The sequence below is a fragment of the Dendrobates tinctorius genome, unplaced genomic scaffold (genome assembly GCF_039654945.1).
Source record: "Dendrobates tinctorius isolate UK_male_01 unplaced genomic scaffold, ASM3965494v1 ptg000138l, whole genome shotgun sequence".
Classification (NCBI taxonomy): domain Eukaryota; kingdom Metazoa; phylum Chordata; class Amphibia; order Anura; family Dendrobatidae; genus Dendrobates; species Dendrobates tinctorius.
Window position 1 is genome coordinate 28,905,942 of NW_027361806.1, and position 20,194 is coordinate 28,926,135.

The 20,194-nt window shown below is 48.9% G+C and overlaps 1 protein-coding gene and 3 non-coding genes across 4 annotated transcripts in view; 2 read left to right on the top strand and 2 right to left on the bottom strand.

The window, feature by feature from the left end:
- Positions 1-20,194, bottom strand: part of ARMH1 (armadillo like helical domain containing 1) — a 181,334-nt gene that overhangs the window by 662 nt on the left and 160,478 nt on the right. Inside the window, exons 7-10 of the mRNA XM_073544945.1 lie at positions 3,344-3,466; positions 3,000-3,072; positions 2,692-2,821; positions 2,371-2,448 (exon numbers count right to left, since the gene is read on the bottom strand). Of these exons, the coding sequence (XP_073401046.1) occupies positions 2,371-2,448; positions 2,692-2,821; positions 3,000-3,072; positions 3,344-3,466 (404 nt within the window). The remainder of the gene's footprint in view (positions 1-2,370; positions 2,449-2,691; positions 2,822-2,999; positions 3,073-3,343; positions 3,467-20,194) is intronic.
- LOC141048901 (U12 minor spliceosomal RNA) lies at positions 4,669-4,815 on the top strand. Its single transcript, XR_012220183.1, has one exon. It is a non-coding gene; the product is annotated as a U12 minor spliceosomal RNA (small nuclear RNA).
- On the bottom strand, positions 8,065-8,179 carry LOC141048917 (U5 spliceosomal RNA). Its single transcript, XR_012220196.1, has one exon. It is a non-coding gene; the product is annotated as a U5 spliceosomal RNA (small nuclear RNA).
- Positions 12,694-12,808, top strand: LOC141048921 (U5 spliceosomal RNA). Its single transcript, XR_012220200.1, has one exon. It is a non-coding gene; the product is annotated as a U5 spliceosomal RNA (small nuclear RNA).

Here is a 20,194-nt window from a genome sequence, read left to right on the forward strand (position 1 = left end):
TAGATGCACGGCGCGTCTTACCTTGTTCCCTGTCGCGGATCAAAATCTCCGTTTCAGGTGGAAGGCATCGTAAATAGGGATGAGCGAATAGCGCTTACTGACCAGCTGCATCAGGACCCGGATACCTGGAGCGCTCCCAATAATCAGGTGTCGCGGCTGTGTGACTATCACAACACGTGTATGGAGAGCCCTACACACAGGCTATATCCATACATGTGACTGTCACACAGCCGCGACACATGCAGGTGTAATCAGCTGATTATAGGGAGCGCTCCAGGTATCCGGGCTCCCATGGCAGCTATTTGCTCATCCCTAATCATAAACAAAAAAGATGTCCCCCGCGCTGCGTGCGTTTTACCCGGTGTCCCCCGCGCTGCGTGCGTTTTACCCGGTGTCCCCCGCGCTGCGTGCGTTTTACCCGGTGTCCCCCGCGCTGCGTGCGTTTTACCCGGTGTCCCCCGCGCTGCGTGCGTTTTACCCGGTGTCCCCCCGCCGCGCGCGTTTTACCCGGTCCCCAAACCCCGGTCCCCCCCCCCCCCCCCCGCCCGTGTTTTACCCGATTCCCCTGGTTCCCCCCCCGCGCACGTTTTACACTTGGAGAAAATGTGAAAAACAAATGCAACAAGGAACTAAAACCTGACATGGACCAAAAATGGATCCTGCGCAGTGGGAAGTCACTCGGCCGCTCTCAGGAGTCCAATGACCCGTCTGTCACGTAGCCACGCAGAATCCTTACATTTAGGGCTTGTTCAGACTAGAGTATTATACGCTGTCTATGATAAAATGCAATTCTTGTTATTTGTCGCAGAAAGTGTCGATGTGGAAAAAAAAGTTGGAGCTTGTTCTGGTGGCGGCCGTATGTGCGACGAGACTCACCTAGTCAGGTCTATGGGGGCGCAGAAGGATCAGACCTCGCACGGATCATCCTTAGCACATCGGAATTTTTTGGATTCATTGCAGGTAGTAACGTAAATTCAGTCATCTACATTTTATTCATTGCTGATGTTTAAAAACCGACGACACGGATGAAGAATCATCAGTGTTTTGTGGATGAAATTCGGGTGATTTGTCTTGCGCTTGTCTGAATTTAGACCAATATTCCCGGAGTCTTCGGTTCACACAGGTGTGTTTTTTTTTTTTTGTTTTTTTTTTGTTTTGTTTTTTTGTCCCAATCAAAATCAAGTTTTTGTTCATTTCCTGAAGAATTTTTGCTGAGTTTTCCTCCTCGAGTGTGTTTTCTTTTGCAGTCGTCTGATTGGACAGTGCTGAGTTAGGCGCTGGAAAAAAATGCTCAGAAAAACTCCTCATAGGACCAGAAAAGGGTATTTCCCATAGAAATACATTGGAAGAGTTTCTGAAGTGGATTATGGAGCAGATCTGCACACAAAAAAAATTCTAAAAACAAATTCCCACCACATTGTCTTTTTATGATTGTTACTAACTATTCTTTTACAAATATACAATTGTTGCTTGGAAACCGACAACAAGTAGGAATAGTTACTGCTGACAGAATTTTCAGTGGCGTTCTTAGGGCATGTGCACACAGCGTCTTTTTCCCCAGTGGATCCTTTCTATAACCCGCCTGAAAAGAGCTAAGAAAATGGTCGAAAGAACATGCAAAAATGTAGAAATGAACCTGTTCACGTGTTCAGTCTTGTCAGCAGCGTTCAACCACTTCATGTCTCCAAAGGCGCCACAAGGCTGACAAGTGACCCGACCGGTCTGCCGGCAGAGTTTGCTTGGAAGACGCTCTCTAGTTTTTATGTACAATTACAAAAAATCCACAGAAGACTCCTCCAAAAGGGACGCTTCAGGACAAAAGATGTCTGATTCCTGCAGCGTCGGGTTTGTGAAAGACGCGTCTGAAATCCGTGGTGTGAACACTCTGTGGTTTGTGTGGACGTCCACAGATTGTGGCTCCGCCACATGAGCACATAAATACCTGATACGTCTACTGGATACGGGAAAAGGAGTCACATCCAGGGTGAAATGAAGGGTCGCTGGGACCATTCACTGCAGGACACAATTATACAAACTGCTATGGAGGAAACAAGTAGCTCGGATCCATCAACAGCAGCATGTCGACAGTCTCCGGCTACCAAGATAAGAACGTTTAGTGGAACAGAACGCCCGGATCTGGATATTCTATGAGCTGACTGTAGATCCGGAGCTGGAGGAGACCATTGACCCCAATGTGCAGCCCCAGAGGAGCATTGATTCCCGGCTGCTGTACATGAGGAATTTACGTACAAAACATGAAGGGGAAGGAAATAAGAGAAAGATGGTACAGAGGGGCCAAGGCCCTGCCCTCGCGGGATCAGGCTGGGGGGCTGCAGCAGCTCCAGTCACATGACAGAACCCCCATCTTACCATCAGCATCTGGAACAGCTTCTCTCCAATGGCGAGCCTCACTTGTTCTTCTACAACTGGGGACACGGATGCCAAGTACTGAAAAGTGAGGAAGAATCGGGGATAGATCAGATCCGATCAGTGCGGTAACGGACAGCAGCCTATGAGATCACAGCGCAACACATAATGAGCGCACAATTCTAATTGGCCATGGAGTGTGAGCGCTGCGGTGACGTGAAACAAGACCGGACTGCAGTCTGTACTCCACTCAGGTCTAGAGCTGCGTTCGGGCTGCATTCTGCCTACAAGTAGTGCGGGGGTAGAATAACCTGCGGTGCTCACCTGCACGGCGAGGCTGGCCTGTCTCTGACTCTCCGTGTGATCCATGTTCCCCATGACGTACAGCAGGTGATGTACAACCCTCAGCCGGATCATCTGGTCACACAGCTCCGAGGACTCCCGCGCCAACATCCTGGAGGTAGAGGCAGCGGCTGAGGTCACAGCATCAACATGGAAGATACGTCGTACACCAGAGACCTGTTCCTTCCCAGCTAATGCTAAACTACAACTCCCAACATGCGATAGTCACAAACTGGGTGGTAGTGTTATCACAGCTTGGGAGATACCATGTGCACCCGTTCTGCACTTACCCTATGGCCTTGGCACAGGCCGCCTGCTGGATGAAGATGGGTAAAGGGGCCGAGATGGCGGGCGCATCAGGATCTGATGAGAAAAAATCAATGATTTCTGTGTAGATTTGTAAAATGGAGTTATAGGGGTTCACAGCGGTGCACCCCACAGATGGAAGGGCCGCCGCACTGACCCCATCAATGTTCTGGTCATTTATTGCATTTGAGATTTTGCACCAAAATCAAATCAGTATTTTGTACATGTGCGGTAAATATTCTTTGCTCTGCTTCAGTTTCTCTTTAAGACACCATGTTTCAGTTCAGGGATGAGACATCTGAGAATTGTCCACCTGTCGATCACCCACCTTCTAAGATCTGCGGTTTCGCCCTCCCGCCGTCCTTCCATGACGGTCTGAGCAGCTTCACAAGTTCTTGCAATAAATCCGGCCGAACCTCCGTTCTCGTCAATTCTCTGATCAACTGCAAAGCTGCAACACAGGAAAAAGTGACCAGTGAGCGGAGGAAAGCAATGAGCGACCACCTAAAGCGGGGACATCTGTATTATTTAAAGGGGAATGCTATAAATAACCTCATTTTTATTGTTCTCAATTCTAAAATTACTGATCGGGAAGTAAAAAACCTTAAATGGGTATTCTGAATGCTAGATCCTATCCACAGAATAGGTGGGGTGGTCTAACTGCTGGCCCCAGCCCGATCACCGCTCCAGCCATTTCTTCGGGGCAGTAGGATGCTGCTCCGCTTTCCTCAGGGTCCTTTTGGGACTGTGAGGGGCAGGAGTGCCAGACGGGAAAGCGGTGCCCTGCGCTGCCGGTCACCGGGCTGGCACCTACTATCGCCCAGCCGGAGGATACGTGAAAACTTTACATCTACCAAATCTCAAACGCAAATTCTGAAAATTAGTTATTTTTTCATAATTGTTCCTCTCCAGGGAAATCTTTAGTAAAAGGTGAAAATGTATTCACGAGAAATCTGAGGACGTTCTGTGATCTCGTTCTTTGTCCCCAACTGCAGATAAATATTTCATCAGTAGAAGAGAAGCCAAAGAGCAAAACCCAAAACCAGCGACAATCCGGTAACGACAGCATAACCATCTCTGCAGCAAACAAGTGCTACATTGTAAGTGCTCTCCCCAGGGCATCCTGGGTGCTGTGCAGATGAGGCGCCTCTGGGGGCGGGGCTTGCGGTTATTTGGGCTCCATATCCCGAATTTCCCCCCCAGACGTGCGGTCTCGGTGCCTCCATACTGCGCCGTTACCCAACATACAGTTACCAGTACAGAAACAGATACAAAAAATTATCCTCCACTCATCCAAAAATTACATAATCACCGCACAGAACAGGCGGATCCATTATTTGTAATGTGACGTCTGCGCTGCGATCCGGCGTTGTGTCCAAACCAATACAACTACATGGTACTGATGGCGGCACTATAGAAATGGGAGGTGGCAATGATGTCACCACACCCAGCAGCCATTCGCTACCCATAATGCATTTCACCTGCGTCAATAACATTTCTATCATTTATTTCAGACCTCGTCCTCATCACCGAGCACTGACTATTATGTAATTCCACCGTGTGACACGAGGCGGAGGAGGCGCCAATCAGCTCTCCCTAATACAGTCCGGGGGGCCCCACAGGGCGACAGCTCCGGGGTCACACAGGGAGGGTATGCCTTAAACTAATGAGCAGGAAATAACGAGGCAGGTGACACCTGGCTACTCACTGCTTATGTGAGATGAATTTTTGGATGGGTACAGGTCGCCCCATGGAGGATCTCCCTACATTGCAGAACCTCCAGGAGCCGTGATCTGCCCGACCCCCGATCTTGTACAGTGATAGATGACATGGAGATCAGTAACAGTAAGTGCAAAATGTGGAGGCTCGCAGAGATAAGATATGGATCCTAATCACGGTCACAGCAAGTCTGTGGCAGGCGCCAGCGCTGTTGTTTGGCACCATTTCTTCCTGTATGGAGTAATTCAGTGTAGTTGCCCGCCTGTGACGTGCTGCTGCATCGGGCACCGTCAGAGCCTCTCCTGGGCCTTAGACCTGCAGCATCCCCGACTGATGACTACAGTGATAATGAAAATTACTACAATTTTAGGTCCATAAAAATTCATATTAAGATGGCGCAATACCCAATCACTGCAGGGCACAGAACCCACCCCAGACACCAATCACTGCGAGGCGCAGGACCCCATTTACCGGGAGACTTCATACTCGACCCCCCCAATCACTGTGAGGCGCAGGACTCACCCCAGACACCAATCACTGCGAGGCGCAGGACCCCAATTACCGGGAGACTTCATACTCGACCCCCCCCCCCCCTCAATCACTGCGAGGCGCAGGACACCACATAGGAGTAATAACTTGCTTTGTACTGCGTATAGGACAGTTTCAGTTCTACTTCTCAGCAGTGCAGGAAGCCCAGCGAGCGCCGGGCAGCAAAAATTATATATAATTGTTCCTCTCCACGGATGCTCTTGTGCTTTTTACTACTTCAGTTACTGCAGGGTTTCGGCTCATTTTGTTTCTTGTAGGTTTTGTGCGCTCTATGGCCGATGTGAACATGCGTTTTATGTGAGGTATACCAACTTGATCCAAGCTTAATTTTTGGGGTTTCTTACATATAACATCTGCAGACTGGAGGCCGTGATTTAGATGACCAAGAGCCGGCTCCATAGTGACAGCAACTGAAGTCTCCAGACGGCCCTCAGTATACAGGGACCAGTATACAGAGAGCAGTATACAGGGACCAATATACAGAGAGCAGTATACAGGGACCAATATACAGAGAGCAGTATATAGGGACCAATGTACAGAGAGCAGTATACGGGGACCAATGTACAGAGAGCAGTATACGGGGACCAATGTACAGAGAGCAGTATACGGGGACCAATGTACAGAGAGCAGTATACGGGGACCAATGTACAGAGAGCAGTATACGGGGACCAATGTACAGAGAGCAGTATACGGGGACCAATGTACAGAGAGCAGTATACGGGGACCAATGTACAGAGAACAGAATACGGGGACCAATGTACAGAGAGCAGTATACGGGGACCAATGTACAGAGAGCAGTATACGGGGACCAATGTACAGAGTAGTATACGGGGACCAATGTACAGAGAGCAGTATACGGGGACCAATGTACAGAGAGCAGTATACGGGGACCAATGTACAGAGAGCAGTATACGGGGACCAATATACAGAGAGCAGTATACGGGGACCAATATACAGAGCAGTATACGGGGACCAATATACAGAGAGCAGTATACAGGGACCAATGTACAGAGCAGTATACGGGGACCAATATACAGAGAGCAGTATACGGGGACCAATATACAGAGAGCAGTATACAGGGACCAATGTACAGAGAGCAGAATACAGGGACCAATGTACAGAGAGCAGAATACGGGGACCAATGCACAGAGAGCAGTATACAGGGACCAATGTACAGAGCAGTATACGGGGACCAATATACAGAGAGCAGTATACGGGGACCAATATACAGAGAGCAGTATACGGGGACCAATATACAGAGAGCAGTATACGGGGACCATTGTACAGAGCAGTATACGGGGACCAATATACAGAGAGCAGTATACGGGGACCAATGTACAGAGAGCAGTATACAGGGACCAATGTACAGAGAGCAGTATACAGGGACCAATGTACAGAGAGCAGTATACGGGGACCAATATACAGAGAGCAGTATACAGGGACCAATGTACAGAGAGCAGTATACAGGGACCAATGTACAGAGAGCAGTATACAGGGACCAATGTACAGAGAGCAGTATACAGGGACCAATGTACAGAGAGCAGTATACGGGGACCAATGTACAGGGAGCAGTATACGGGGACCAATGTACAGAGAGCAGTATACAGAGAGCAGTATACAGGGTCCAATGTACAGAGCAGTATACAGGGTCCAATGTACAGAGCAGAATACGGGGACCAATGTACAGAGAGCAGAATACGGGGACCAATGTACAGAGAGCAGAATACGGGGACCAATGTACAGAGAGCAGAATACGGGGACCAATGTACAGAGAGCAGAATACGGGGACCAATGTACAGAGAGCAGAATACGGGGACCAATGTACAGAGAGCAGTATACGGGGACCAATGTACAGAGAGCAGTATACAGGGACCAATGTACAGGGAGCAGTATACGGGGACCAATATACAGGGAGCATTATACAGGGTCCAATGTACAGAGCAGTATACGGAGACCAATGTACAGGGAGCAGTATACGGGGACCAATGTACAGAGAGCAGTATACAGAGAGCAGTATACAGGGTCCAATGTACAGAGCAGTATACAGGGTCCAATGTACAGGGAGCAGTATACAGAGAGCAGTATACAGGGTCCAATGTACAGAGCAGTATACGGAGACCAATGTACAGGGAGCAGTATACAGAGAGCAGTATACAGGGTCCAATGTACAGAGCAGTATACGGAGACCAATGTACAGAGAGCAGTATACAGAGAGCAGTATACAGGGTCCAATGTACAGAGCAGTATACAGGGTCCAATGTACAGAGCAGTATACGGAGACCAATGTACAGAGAGCAGTATACAGAGAGCAGTATACAGGGTCCAATGTACAGAGCAGTATACAGGGTCCAATGTACAGAGCAGTATACGGGGACCAATGTACAGGGAGCAGTATACAGAGAGCAGTATACAGGGTCCAATGTACAGAGCAGTATACGGAGACCAATGTACAGGGAGCAGTATACAGAGAGCAGTATACAGGGTCCAATGTACAGAGCAGTATACGGAGACCAATGTACAGGGAGCAGTATACGGGGACCAATGTACAGAGAGCAGTATACAGAGAGCAGTATACAGGGTCCAATGTACAGAGCAGTATACGGAGACCAATGTACAGGGAGCAGTATACGGGGACCAATGTACAGAGAGCAGTATACAGGGTCCAATGTACAGAGCAGTATACGGGGACCAATGTACAGGGAGCAGTATACAGGGGACAGTGGCTTCTTCTGCAGTGAAAACAGAATTTTTCTTTCTCATCTGCTTTTCACCAGTGCAGGAAGCCCAGCGAGCGCCGGGCAGCAAAAAATTATACGAAACTCATAATTGTTCCTCTCCACGGAAATCTTTAGTAAAAGGCGAAAGATTTATTCGATCTGAAGAGAAACCAGAGTATAGAGAAGAGAACGGCCGGCGTCACCCGGGGCCTGCGCTGCGCTCATCACCCCCGCGGAGAGGACGGATGGTGGGGGGCCACGTTCTCCGGCCCCCGGACACAATGTATCTGATCTGTTACTGAACTTTACCACAAAAACTAACGGAAAATGACGAGAAAACGTTACAGTTCTGAGGACGGGTCAGGTGCATCCTGGGGAATATGCAAATCACAGCCGGAGGCGGTCACAAGGTTGTTCCTCCAGTATAAGGCTCATTCAGGGACCTGCGCTTATGTGTTTAGCAAAGTAAAGACCCAGCGTGAAGCCAGCGGGGATGGGAGGAAAACTGCAGGAACAGAGCCCTGAATGGTGACAAGACGTTCTCGTCTTTTACTCCATGTTTCAGGGCACAGTAATAGTAATAATGTCTCTTCTATAGTACCGACATATTCCGCAGCACTTTACATTATAGAGGGGACGTGTACAGACAATAAGACATCACAGAGAAACAGATCACCGGGAGGAGCGAGGGTCCTGATCACCAGCTACAATCTATGAGGAAATAGGGGGACACGAAAGGTAAAAATAAGTGTTATTGTACGGTCCAGCCATCAATCTAATCAATAGGGGTTATGGTATAAAGCTGCATGCTCCGGTCACTATTATTTATTATTATACTGCCATTTATTCCATGGCGTGTTACATGTGAAGAGGGCTGTACATAATAAAAACAAGTACAATAATCCGGAATAATACAAGTCAGCGACTGGTACAGGAGGAGAGGGGACCCTGCCCGCGAGGGAGGACTTTTTGAGGTTGGGTATGATTGCGACATGTCTAAAGTATGAGGGGAAGACACTGGTTGTTAGTGACAGTTTGAAGAGATGGGTTAGGGTTTGGATAAAGACTGTGAAAAATATTCAGAATTGAGAGTCCTCAGTGGTTGATACCTTTTAATGGCGAACGGAAAAGATGGTGACACATTGCAGCTTTCAAGACTACTCAGGTCTCTTCATCAGGCTAGACTAATACAAAATCTGAAGAGTCACATACTTATACACAAGACAGCACAGAAAAAATGCAATAGATGAGACAAGTGACGTGAAGCAGAATTATGATTATGGGAGAGGGAGAAACATAAACATTGCTCCAGTTCATAGATAAAGAGTCCGGATGTTTTATTGTCCTCTGGGGTCTCCTAATGTGTTGTGATGCCCCCACAAGGTCTTAGGAGCAAATTCCTTAATTGATGTAAAAAGTCATAAATCCATGTGACACATTCATTCCAGCATTGAGTGTCAAAGGTCATCATAAATTTATACGCGCAGACTTTTCTCTTTGTTGAGATGTGAAGTTACCTTTCAATACCAGAATTTGCTCCTAAGACCTTGTGGGGGCATCACAACACATTAGGAGACCCCAATCAGAGGACAATAAAACATCCGGACTCCTTATCTATGAACTGGAGCAATATTTGTTTCTCCCTCTCCCATAATCATAATTCTGCTTCACGTCACTTGTCTCATCTATTGCATTTTTTCTGTGCTGTATTGTGCATAAATATGTGACCCTTCAGATTTTGTATTAGTCTATGCCTGATGAAGAGACCTGAGTAGTCTTGAAAGCTTGCAATGTGTTACCATCTTTTCAGTTAGCCATTAAAAGGTATCAACCACTGAGGACTCTCAATTCTGATTATTTTTCTATCTACTGGCTAACACGGTACAAAGATATACATCTTTCCTGTGATAAAGACTGTGGTGAGGTTTGGGATGAGGTACATGATCAGATCAAGTGCACAGGTGGTGAGATGTGATCTGGAGAGTAGAGAGGAAAGTTGATCTTCTGTAATGTTGGAGAAGCTGCTTTTGGAGGAGGAGGGCTGAGTAGTTATGAGAAAGGGCTGCTGGGACTTCAGGGAAAAGCTGTGTCTGATGTTATCTATCTACTGCTTGAACAAAGAGGCAGAGTCTTCAGCTGAGATGAGAGGAAGGAGGAGGTGCTGAGGGCCGGAGAAAAGAATTAAGTGTTGTGTAGCTGTTAAGGGTTGTGAGATGGAGGATATGAGAGATGAGACGTAGGTTTGTGTTGCTGCAGTGAGTGGGGACTGGAAAGTAGTGAGGGACTGTTTGAATGTGATTAAGTGCTCGTTGGAATTGGATCTTTTTCATCTCTGCTCAGCAATCCTGGAAGCCCACCTCAGTTCGTTAGACTGCTGTGCCAGGGTTCCCTGTTGATTGTGTGAGCTTTGATATGTGAGAGGTGCAACCAATTCCAGAGCGGCAGCTATTATGGTGTTATATAGAGCGGCATCCGCATTGTGTACGGAACTTATGTCTGTAAGAAAGATAAGGGATTCAGACAGTGAGTGTGAATCAAAGTGAGATTTCTGCGAGGGTGTGCAAGTTTGTGGAGTCGGGATGGTGGACCTGGAGAAGGAAGAGAATGTAAGTAGGTTGTGGTTGGAAAGAGGGAGAGGTGAGTTAGTGAGGCTAGATAGGGAGCAGAGGAGGGTGAAGATGAGGTCCAGTGTGTGGCCATCTTTGTGGTTGGCTGCAGAAGACCATTGATTGAGGCCGAAGGAGGAAGTGAGAGAAGTGTAGAGACGGCTGAGTGGGAAGTGTCAATGGGGATTATCGCCCATGATGATAGTGGGCATGTCAGTGGAAAAGAAATGAAGTAGCCAGGTGGTGTAGTGGTCGAAGAAGGTTGTTGGTAGCCATTGGTAACAGTAAATGACAGCTAGTTGGAAGGGGAGCAGATGTACACAGAGTGCACCTCTAACAAAGGGATGGTGGCAGTGGGATTTGGGTGAAGGAGCAGTTATCTGACAGGAGAAAACCAACTCCTCCGCCATGCTTGCAGCTGGGGTGGGTGGGGGGGTGAGAAGTTGGAATCCACCATATAAAAATGCAGCAGGCAAGTTTGTGTCAGAGGGGGTGAGCCAGGTTTCGATGATGGCGAGGAAGGAAAGTTTGTAATGATGAGGTCATGGATGTAGGAAAGTTTGTTGCAGACAGAGCGAGTGTTCCACAGATATGTTAGTGGGGCTGAGGAAGCGGGGACTGGGCGAATGGGTATAAGGTTGGAGAGGTGATGGAAATGTGATAGTGTGGATGAGAGGTATGTGGTGAAGAGGACCAGGATTTGGTGAGGTATTGCCAGCAGTGAGGAGGAGCAGGAGAGGGCTGTCTGTATATGGAGAGAGATATGCAGATCGCCTCTTCAGAGAGAGAGGATTTTATGTTGTGGATGTGGAGAGATGACCAGTTCCTTACTGGGTGTAGGGATTAAGGGGGGTTGTAGACAGTGCAGGACTATGGGGTTGAGAGTGGAAACAAACTGAAACATTAGTGCAGTTACCGTGTGCTATTGGTGCATGGTGGAACTGGAGACAAATGAGTAAGAAGGTTCAGAGTCTGAGGAAAATTTAGAAAGAGGGAACAGTGGAGAGTTAGGTTAGTGAAGTGCAGTGATGGGCCTGTCTACAGAGATGTGACTAAAAAACACAAAAATGTGAGGGCTAGGTATTAGATCAGCTGGAGTAGAGCATTCCAAAAAACCAGCACAGCACGAGAGAAGTCTTGGCGATGAAGTGGGAGATTTGGATTATGTAGGATGTCAGTCATAGATCAGTTGCAGAATGGACAACATAGGTAGGGTGATAGAGATGAGGAGGAGATGTAGGGCGGTGCAGCACTGTGGAGAGGACGGGTAGGTGATATAATAATGGCCGGAGCATGCAGCTTTATACCATAACCACTATTAATTAGATTGATGGCTGAACCGTACAATAACACTTATTTTTACCTTTCGTGTCCCCCTATTTCCTCATAGATTGTAGCTGGTGATCAGGACCCTCGCTCCTCCCGGTGATCTGTTACTCTGTGATGTCTTTATTGTCTGTACACGTCCCCTCTATATGAGACATTATTACTGTGCCCTGAAACATGGAGTAAAAGACGAGAACGTCCTGTCACCATTCAGGGATCTGTTCCCGCAGTTTTCCTCCCATCCCCGCTGGCTTCACGCTGGGTCTTTACTTTGCTAAACATGTAAGCGCAGGTCCCTGAATGAGCCTTATACTGGAGGAAAAATATTCAGAATTGAGAGTCCTCAGTGGTTGATAACTTTTAATGGCGAACTGAAAAGATGGTGACACATTGCAGCTTTCCAGACTCCTCCGGTCTCTTCATGAGGCAAAGACTAATACAACATCTGAAGAATCACATACACAAGACAGCACAGAAATAACACAATAGATTAGACAATAGATATACTGGAGGGATAACCTTGAGACCGCCTCCAGCTGTGATTTGCATATCCCCCAGGATGCAACTGACCCGTCCTCAGAACTGTAACGTTTTCTCGTCATTTTCCGTTAGTTTTTGTAGTAAAGTTCAGTAACAGAACAGATACATTGTGCCTGGGGGCCGGAGAACGTGGCCCCCGCCATCCACCCAGGAGCCGTCCTCTCCGCGGGGGGTGATGAGCGCAACGCAGGCCCCGGGTGACGCCGGCCGTTCTCTTCTCTATACTCTGGTTTCTCTTCAGATCGAATAAATCTTTCGCCTTTTACTAAAGATTTCCGTGGAGAGGAACAATTATGAGTTTCGTCTAATTTTTTGGTGCCCGGCGCTCGTTGGGCTTCCTGCACTGGTGAAAAGCAGATGAGAAAGAAAAATCCTCTGTCTTCACTGGAGAAGAAGCCACTGTGCCCTGTAAACTGCTCTCTGTACATTGGTCCCTGTATACTGCTCTCTGTATACTGCTCTCTGTATATTGGTCCCCCGTATACTGCTCTCTGTATACTGCTCTCTGTACATTGGTCCCTGTATACTGCTCTCTGTATACTGCTCTCTGTATATTGGTCCCCCGTATACTGCTCTCTGTACATTGGTCCCTGTATACTGCTCTCTGTATATTGGTCCCTGTATACTGCTCTCTGTATATTGGTCCGTGTATACTGCTCTCTGTATATTGGTCCGTGTATACTGCTCTCTGTACATTGGTCCGTGTATACTGCTCTCTGTACATTGGTCCCTGTATACTGCTCTCTGTACATTGGTCCCTGTATACTGCCCTCTGTACATTGGCCCTGTATACTGCTCTCTGTATATTGGTCCCCGTATACTGCTCTCTGTATATTGGTCCCCGTATACTGCTCTCTGTATATTGGTCCCCGTATACTGCTCTCTGTACATTGGTCCCCGTATACTGCTCTCTGTACATTGGTCCCCGTATACTGCTCTCTGTACATTGGTCCCCGTATACTGCTCTCTGTACATTGGTCCCCGTATACTGCTCTCTGTACATTGGTCCCCGTATACTGCTCTCTGTGCATTGGTCCCCGTATACTGCTCTCTGTGCATTGGTCCCCGTATACTGCTCTCTGTGCATTGGTCCCCGTATACTGCTCTGTGCATTGGTCCCCGTATGCTGCTCTCTGTATATTGGTCCCCGTGTGCTGCTCTCTATACATTGGTCCCCGTATACTGCTCTCTGTATATTGGTCCCCGTATACTGCTCTCTGTATATTGGCCCCGTGTACTGCTCTCTGTACATTGGTCCCCGTGTACTGCTCTCTGTACATTGGTCCCCGTATGCTGCTCTCTGTACATTGGTCCCCGTATGCTGCTCTCTGTACATTGGTCCCCGTATGCTGCTCTCTGTACATTGGTCCCCGTATGCTGCTCTCTGTACATTGGTCCCCGTATGCTGCTCTCTGTACATTGGTCCCCGTATACTGCTCTCTGTACATTGGTCCCCGTATACTGCTCTCTGTATATTGGTCCCTGTATACTGCTCTCTGTATATTGGCCCCGTGTACTGCTCTCTGTACATTGGTCCCCGTGTACTGCTCTCTGTACATTGGTCCCCGTATGCTGCTCTCTGTACATTGGTCCCCGTATACTGCTCTCTGTACATTGGTCCCCGTATACTGCTCTCTGTACATTGGTCCCCGTATACTGCTCTCTGTACATTGGTCCCTGTATACTGCTCTCTGTACATTGGTCCCTGTATACTGCTCTCTGTATATTGGTCCCTGTATGCTGCTCTCTGTACATTGGTCCCAGTATGCTGCTCTCTGTACATTGGTCCCTGTACATTGGTCCCTGTATGCTGCTCTCTGTACACTGTCCCTTGTATACTGCTCTCTGTATATTGGTCCCTGTATACTGCTCTCTGTATATTGGTCCCCGTATACTGCTCTCTGTACATTGGTCCCTGTATACTGCTCTCTGTACATTGGTCCCTGTACATTGGTCCCTGTATGCTGCTCTCTGTACACTGTCCCCTGTAATACTGCTCTCTGTATATTGGTCCCTGTATACTGCTCTCTGTATATTGGTCCCCGTATACTGCTCTCTGTATTTATTCGGTCGTCCATGACAGCACCACCTGAGAGAGGGGATCCGCCCTTCTTAGGAACAGGAAAACCTACAGATACAAAAGGGCGGCACCTCTCCCACGCATCAGTTGGTTTCCTGTGCCTAACAAGGACAGAACTCCCTACAGATCGTCCGTCATGGATAACCGAATCCCAGGCCAGCAGACCGACTCAGGTAGCGGGGGGTTCTCCTACCTCGGTCTCGCTGGGCGCCCTGGATGCGCCACGGTGGGTCCGGGTAGGATTTCCACAGCAGTGGTAAGAGCAGGCGGAGACAGGGTCCGGCGGTCGCCTTCTCCACGGGGCCGGTGAGGTAAGCGGGTCCCCCTGTGTCTCCTTCCCCCGGGGGTGCGGTCCGTTCGGGCGGGCGCCGCCGGCGGTGTCCCACAAAGGGAGCGGCGGTTCCGAGCCGGCGGCGCAGTGCTAGCCCCTTGCCGCGCGTCCCTGTGGCCTCTATCGCGCGGTGGAAGTGACGCGGCGAAGGGGGCGGGGCCTAGCGCCGAAACCGGAAGTCGGATGCCGGCGGCTTCCGATTGTGGTGAACGCGCGCCGATGCGCGCCCGCCGCCTGAGGGGGCCGGGCACCTGAAGGGGAGGGGGAGGATCGCGGGGAGCGGTCCAATGGGGGCCCGAACACCGGACAGAGTTCCTGCTAATCCGGAGGGGGAGCCTTCTTAAAACAGAAGGCATCGCTGCTGAGGTGCTTCTGGAGGCCCAGCGATGGACACAACAGAAGCCCCCATGGACCCACAAGAGGTGCAGCCCGTGGCAAAGCGCCCCAGTGACCAACCTAAGAGGAAGGAGGAACGTTCGAGTGGACGGAGCCACAGCAGTTCCTCTAGGTCAAAGGATCCTCCCGCAGCCCCCCATGATCCGGTACCTGTCCTCATCTGCAAGGGTAAGAGATCTGCGAGAATGTACCCTGATGCAGTGTCCCCTTATGTGTTTGATTCTCAGGGGAAGAAGGCCACAGGGAAGCAGAAGCACAAGGAATGTGCCCTCTGTAGTTGCCCCTTACCAGATGGCCACCCCAAGAGATTGTGTCAGTCTTGCGTGAGACAGACGGTAGGGACGGAGATGAGGGGTAGAACGTGAGTGGAGTATCAGACTCTTACACTCTTTCCTATTTATGCAGGTAGCGGAAGAAGCTCCAAGCTTCGCTACAGACCTGAGGCAATTAATCAGGACTGAAATAAAAGCCCTATCAAAAGAAGGTTCTTCTAAAAGAAGACGAGCTAGTGTTTCAGGCTCAGAGTCTTCAGTCGGCCCTAGGAAGATATCTCCTCAGAGTCCTCGGCCTCCTCCTCTTCTTCCGAAGAGGATTCCAGCCGGTTCTGCTTTCCCTTGGACCAAATGGATAAATTAATTAAAACCATAAGGTCAACCATGGGGTAGAAGAAAAAAAGACAGAACTGTCTGCTCAGGACATTATGTTCGGGGGTCTAGACCCCAGAAAACAAAGGACTTTTCCACTAAACGAAAAAGTCCAGAGCCTGATAGACAGGGAGTGGAAAAAACGGAAAAAAGGGGTTCTATGCCGCCTGCTTTCAAGCGTAGATACCCCTTTGAGGACCCAATAGTAAGTCGATGGGATAAGGCCCCCAAGCTGGATGCAGCGGTAGCTAAGGCCTCAAAAAAGTCATCTATACCCTTCGACGATATGGCCTCCCTTAAAGACCCCCTAGATAAAAAGGCAGATTCCTTTTTAAAGGGCACATGGGAGATGTCAGCAGGCGCCCTAAGGCCAGCAATAGCAGCCACGTGCGCAGCCAGATCCATGATGGTCTGGCTGGATCAATTGGACTCTCAGCTAAAGGATGGAACCTCACGAGCCTCCATCCGTAAGTCTCTTCCAATTATCCAGAATGCTGCTGCCTTTCTGGCAGATGCCTCGGCGGACTCAGTAAGAATGGCGGCTAGGTCTGCAAGTTTGTCTAATTCGGCCCGAAGAGCCCTCTGGTTAAAATGCTGGCCGGGAGATATCCAAGCCAGGTCCCGTCTCTGTTCTATCCCCTGTGAGGGTGAATACTTGTTCGGCCCCGTCCTAGACGAACTGTTAGAGAAGGCCGGGGATGAGAAAAAGAAATTTCCGAGTCTGCCGAATACATCCTGGAGACGTCCCTTTTCTAGGAAAGGGTATTCCCGCAGGAGACAGGCCAGAGATCAGAACAGATGGGACAACAAAAAAACCAGAGGTACGGGCTTCATGTATGGAGGAGGGGGGCGCCAAGAAGGTCCATCACGGGATAATAAGAAGCCGCCCCAATGACTAGTGGCTCCGGTAGGAGGAAGATTATCTGCCTTCTACCCGGCCTGGGCCAGAATCTCAAATAGCAGCTGGATACTGGGGGTGATAGCTACAGGACTGCACCTAGAGTTCTCCTGCGTTCCCCAAGATCGGTTCAAGGTAACTCCACTCAAATCTTCCCCGCTAGAACAAGCTGCCCTGGAGACCGAGGTCCTCGAGCTACTGGACAAAAAAGTCCTGACGAGAGTTCCAGAGGAAGAGAGGGGGAAAGGCTTCTATTCCCCCCTGTTCTCGGTCCGTAAACCGGACGACTTATTTAGGGCTATATTTAACCTCAAAGCCCTCAATAAATTCCTGGTTGTACGTCCATTTAAAATGGAAACAATTAACACCGCAATAAAAATGCTGTTTCAAAACTGCTTCATGGTGGTCCTAGATCTGAAAGACGCTTACTATCATATACCCATAGGTCTAGCACACCAATCTTTCCTTAGACTGGCGGTTCAGTTGGATGCGTCAATCCAGCACTTCCAGTACACAGCCCTACCCTTCGGGGTGGCGGTTGCGCCCCGAGTATTCACCAAAGTGATGGCAGAAGTGATGGCCCATCTGCGCGAGCTAAACATTCTAGTCGTCCCCTATTTAGATGACCTCCTTATAATAGGCAGTTCAGCCGAGCAGTGTTTAGAACAATTACAGAAAACAACGGCGGCTCTAGAGCGGTTGGGATGGCTACTTAATATCAAAAAATCCCGTTTGCAGCCATTAAAAATTCAACAATTTCTAGGCCTAACCCTAGATTCAAAAAAGCAGGAATGCCGTCTGCCCCCAGAGAAGCTGCTGCACCTGCATGGCCGGGTCCTGAACGCCTCCAACAACCCCTCCATGTCCCTCAGGAAAGCCATGTCCCTGTTGGGTTCCCTCTCATCCTGCATTCCCGCAGTCCAGTGGGCCCAAGATCATACGAGAACTCTACAGGGCGAAGTTTTATGGTATCAGAGAATCCTGGGGGGTAACTTAGAAGGTCGACTGACCTTATCCAGAAACACAATAGAGTCCCTGGAGTGGTGGCTAGAAAGAAATAACTTGTCTAGAGGGGTCCCTTGGGAGTATAACATTACCCGCGTGGTCACCACGGATGCAAGTCCTTCCGGTTGGGGGGTGCATATGGAGGAAATTCTGGTCCAGGGCCTATGGGAACGAGATCAGATACAAATGTCTTCTAATTTGAAAGAATTAACAGCGGTAGTACTCGCAGCTAAAGAGCTCCTTATGTATCTACAGGGCCATCACGTACGAGTTCTATCGGACAATCGAGTGGCCGTGGCCTATATCAACCACCAAGGCGGAACTCGATCCAGAACTCTGATGAATGTGGCAGGACAGTTGTTCCAGCTAGCAGAGCGTCATTTTTTATCTCACGGCTCTTCACATAAGAGGGAAAGAGAACATCGCGGCAGATTTCCTAAGCCGCAATCTGTTAAAACAAGGAGAGTGGGCCTTAAACATCTCCATTTTCGTTCAGATTGTGCAGAGATGGGGTCAGCCAGAGGTGGATCTATTCGCCACCAAGGAGAACTCGAAAACGACACAGTTTTGCTCCCTAAATCCCAGGGAGACTCCTCTGGCAGTAGATGCGCTTCTGATAAAATGGGACTTCAGGCTAGCCTACGCCTTTCCTCCCCTATCTCTACTTCCTCTAGTGTTGAGGAAGATCAGGAAAGACAGGGCAAGGGTCATAGTCATCGCCCCGTTCTGGCCCAGAAGAGCATGGTTTTCGAACCTCAGGATCATGTCGGTAGACGATCCTTGGGTTCTCCCGGACATCCCGGACCTTCTGTCCCAGGGCCCGGTCTTCCACCCTCAGGTGGCTGGCCTACATCTCACGGCGTGGAATTTGAGCGGTCACTGCTAGAAAGTAAAGGCTTCTCCCCAGACCTAATTGACACTCTACTAAAAAGTAGGAAAGTGGTGACAACTAAGATTTACGTCAGAATTTGGAAAAGGTTCCTCGAAAGCTCAAATGTAAATACTGGTGATTCCGTCCCCATAGGCCAGATCTTGGAATTTTTACAAAAAGGGCTGGACTTGGGTCTCTCCACCAGTACCCTTAAAGTACAGGTATCCGCCTTAGGGGCCCTCTTTAGCTGCAACATCGCGGCTAATTATTGGGTCAAAAGATTTATCAAAGCAGCGAGTAGATCCAGACCAATAGTAAAGAATAGACTCGCGCCATGGGATTTGAACCTAGTCCTCACAGCTATGACAGAAGCGCCATTTGAACCCATCTCGTCGGCCTCTATTAGGAGCCTGTCCCTCAAAATAGCTTTCCTAATAGCCATAACGTCAGCCCGTAGGGTAAGCGACATTCAGGCATTGTCTAGGCGCCCACCTTTTCTTCAGGTAAAGAAGGATAGGGTAATACTTAGACCCGACCCAGCGTATTTACCAAAAGTAGCCTCCAGCTTTCATAGGTCGCAGGAAATAGTCCTTCCATCCTTCCTCCCTAAACCAACTAATGAGAAAGAGGAGAAGCTACACACTTTAGATGTTAGGAGATGCCTCTTGGAGTATCTAGCAGCTACCGATCCCTGGAAGAAAGACAATGCTCTCTTTGTCTCCTACCAAGGCCCTAGGAAAGGTCTTAAGGTGTCCAAAAGTACACTAGCCAGGTGGATTAGAGAAGCAATCTCGTTAGCTTATGCCTCAAAAGGTAGAGTAGCTCCGGAGAAATTGAAGGCGCATTCCACCAGAGCCGTGGCAACCTCGTGGGCCGAGAGGTCGGAAGTCTCCATCGACCAGATTTGTAAGGAGGCCACTTGGTCCTCTCCGAGCACTTTTTATAGTCATTATAGACTAGACTTGGGTGCCTCTGCAGACCTCTCCTTCGGTATCAGGGTTCTGCAGGCTGTAGTCCCCCCCCTAAAGTAGTGATTACTCTCTGTAATTCTCTCAGGTGGTGCTGTCATGGAAGACCGAATAAAGTCTTAGTTACTCACCGGTTAACGGTATTTTTCGGAGTCCATGACAGCACCCATAGATTCCCTTCCCTTAGTTAATTTGGGTGTGCACGTCTTCCCTTTGTACATATCCACGGGTGATAAAGATTTAAGTATTGATATTGTTGTACATATAATCATGCATTAACCTTGGAGGTCCTCTTTTTATACTCTGTAATCCAACTGATGCGTGGGAGAGGTGCCGCCCTTTTGTATCTGTAGGTTTTCCTGTTCCTAAGAAGGGCGGATCCCCTCTCTCAGGTGGTGCTGTCATGGACTCCGAAAAATACCGTTAACCGGTGAGTAACTAAGACTATTGGTCCCCGTATACTGCTCTCTGTACACTGGTCCCTGTATACTGCTCTCTATATATTGGTCCCTGTATACTGCTCTCTGTA